Source organism: Nanorana parkeri, unplaced genomic scaffold (genome assembly GCF_000935625.1).
Source record: "Nanorana parkeri isolate BGI_ZX_2015 unplaced genomic scaffold, ASM93562v1 scaffold81, whole genome shotgun sequence".
Lineage (NCBI taxonomy): Eukaryota > Metazoa > Chordata > Amphibia > Anura > Dicroglossidae > Nanorana > Nanorana parkeri.
This window is the reverse complement of record NW_017306349.1, coordinates 1,016,984-1,018,275: the sequence shown is the minus strand read 5'-3', so window position 1 is coordinate 1,018,275 and position 1,292 is coordinate 1,016,984. Positions and strand designations below refer to the sequence as shown.

The 1,292-nt window shown below is 53.4% G+C and overlaps 1 protein-coding gene across 1 annotated transcript in view; it reads left to right on the top strand.

Moving 5' to 3' along the window:
• CCNB3 (cyclin B3) overlaps positions 1-1,292 on the top strand; it is a 7,312-nt gene that overhangs the window by 1,753 nt on the left and 4,267 nt on the right. Inside the window, 2 exon segments of the mRNA XM_018576969.1 lie at positions 6-115; positions 504-798. Coding sequence (XP_018432471.1) covers positions 6-115; positions 504-798 — 405 coding nt within the window.

Sequence of the window (1,292 nt, the reverse complement as noted above, 5' to 3'; positions counted from 1 at the left end):
CGCAGGCGCATAAAAACCAGCAGCTGCTCCAGAAGAAGAGAGACGGGCAGAAGGTCGTGAAGAAGACGACAAAGGCCGCCGGCACTGCGAAAAACAATGAAGCCAACCTCAAAAGGTGAGCGGTCCACATTTCCCAGCTTGCTATTGGTTTAACCCACCCCCCCCAGGGTTCCCAAGCTGTGGCCGGGTTACGGACATTGGTGGTCACGTATGAACAACTAGGAATAGGAAATGAGCTTTTAAATACGACGTCACTGACCTCTGTAGCTGCGTGCACTGTGGAGCAATTCTTCCACAGTGGTAGCTCAGCTCTCATTGCTCCCCCATCCCAGCAGTGGCACACCAGCTTGCTTCCCACTCCCAGCAGTTACTCAGCAGCTCTGCGCCCCTCTCCCAGCAGTGGTTCAGCTCTCATTGCTCCCCCCTCCCAGCGGTGGCTCAGCCGTCTTCCAACTGTCTAGTCATGCTGACCACTCCTCATGTGTGTTTTCTACTCCTTCCAGGGCCCCGAAAAAAGTTGTCACCATCGAGTCGGCATTGGAGGTGGTGAAGGAGAACCATGTGACCTGCGAAGAGGTGAAGCCTCCGCTGAAGGAGGGTGACCCGGTTGAGCAGGTATCCTCCATATTGCAGACGTTGTCGCCTCCCAGTGAGGTTGTGACTGTGAATAAGGCTCCTCCCCCGACTGCGCAGACCTTCCCTACGGGTGTGGAGGATATCGATAAAGATTCGACAGATGACCCGTTTGCCAGCGCGGAGTACGCCTTGGATATCTTCTCCTACATGCGTTCCCGAGAGGTGCGTTTACTCCCCACGGTCATCCTTCGTATTCACGCTCAGCCGGGGCGGGGGTCCGTTTGGAATTGCCAGCTTTTCTGTTAAAGGATAAGGTCACTTTGTTCTTTTTGTTCCCCCTAAACGGCCCCGCCCTCCAGATCTGTACTCACCGAAATCCGCTACAAGCTGCATCCGGCCCCATAGAAGTCTATGGCACTGCTATGTGCTGGTGCGGCCACCAGAGGGAGCCTGTTGCATTACAATGTAAGCAATAGGTGAGCTGTACTGGTTGGATGTAGGTAAGTACGGATCTGTGGAGGGGGGATTGTTTAGGTCAGGGCAGAAAGGATCAGTGCACTTTGTTTTAAAGTGGACCTTTTTTAATAATCTGCAGGGTCTGCTTGAGGAGATTTTCCTTCACTTCCTGTCTCCCAGAGGTACAACAGGAAGTCGAAGGGAGTTCCTAAAATGTCTGGTGACCACTTTAGATGTTGGCTTTCCCGTCCATGTCAGTC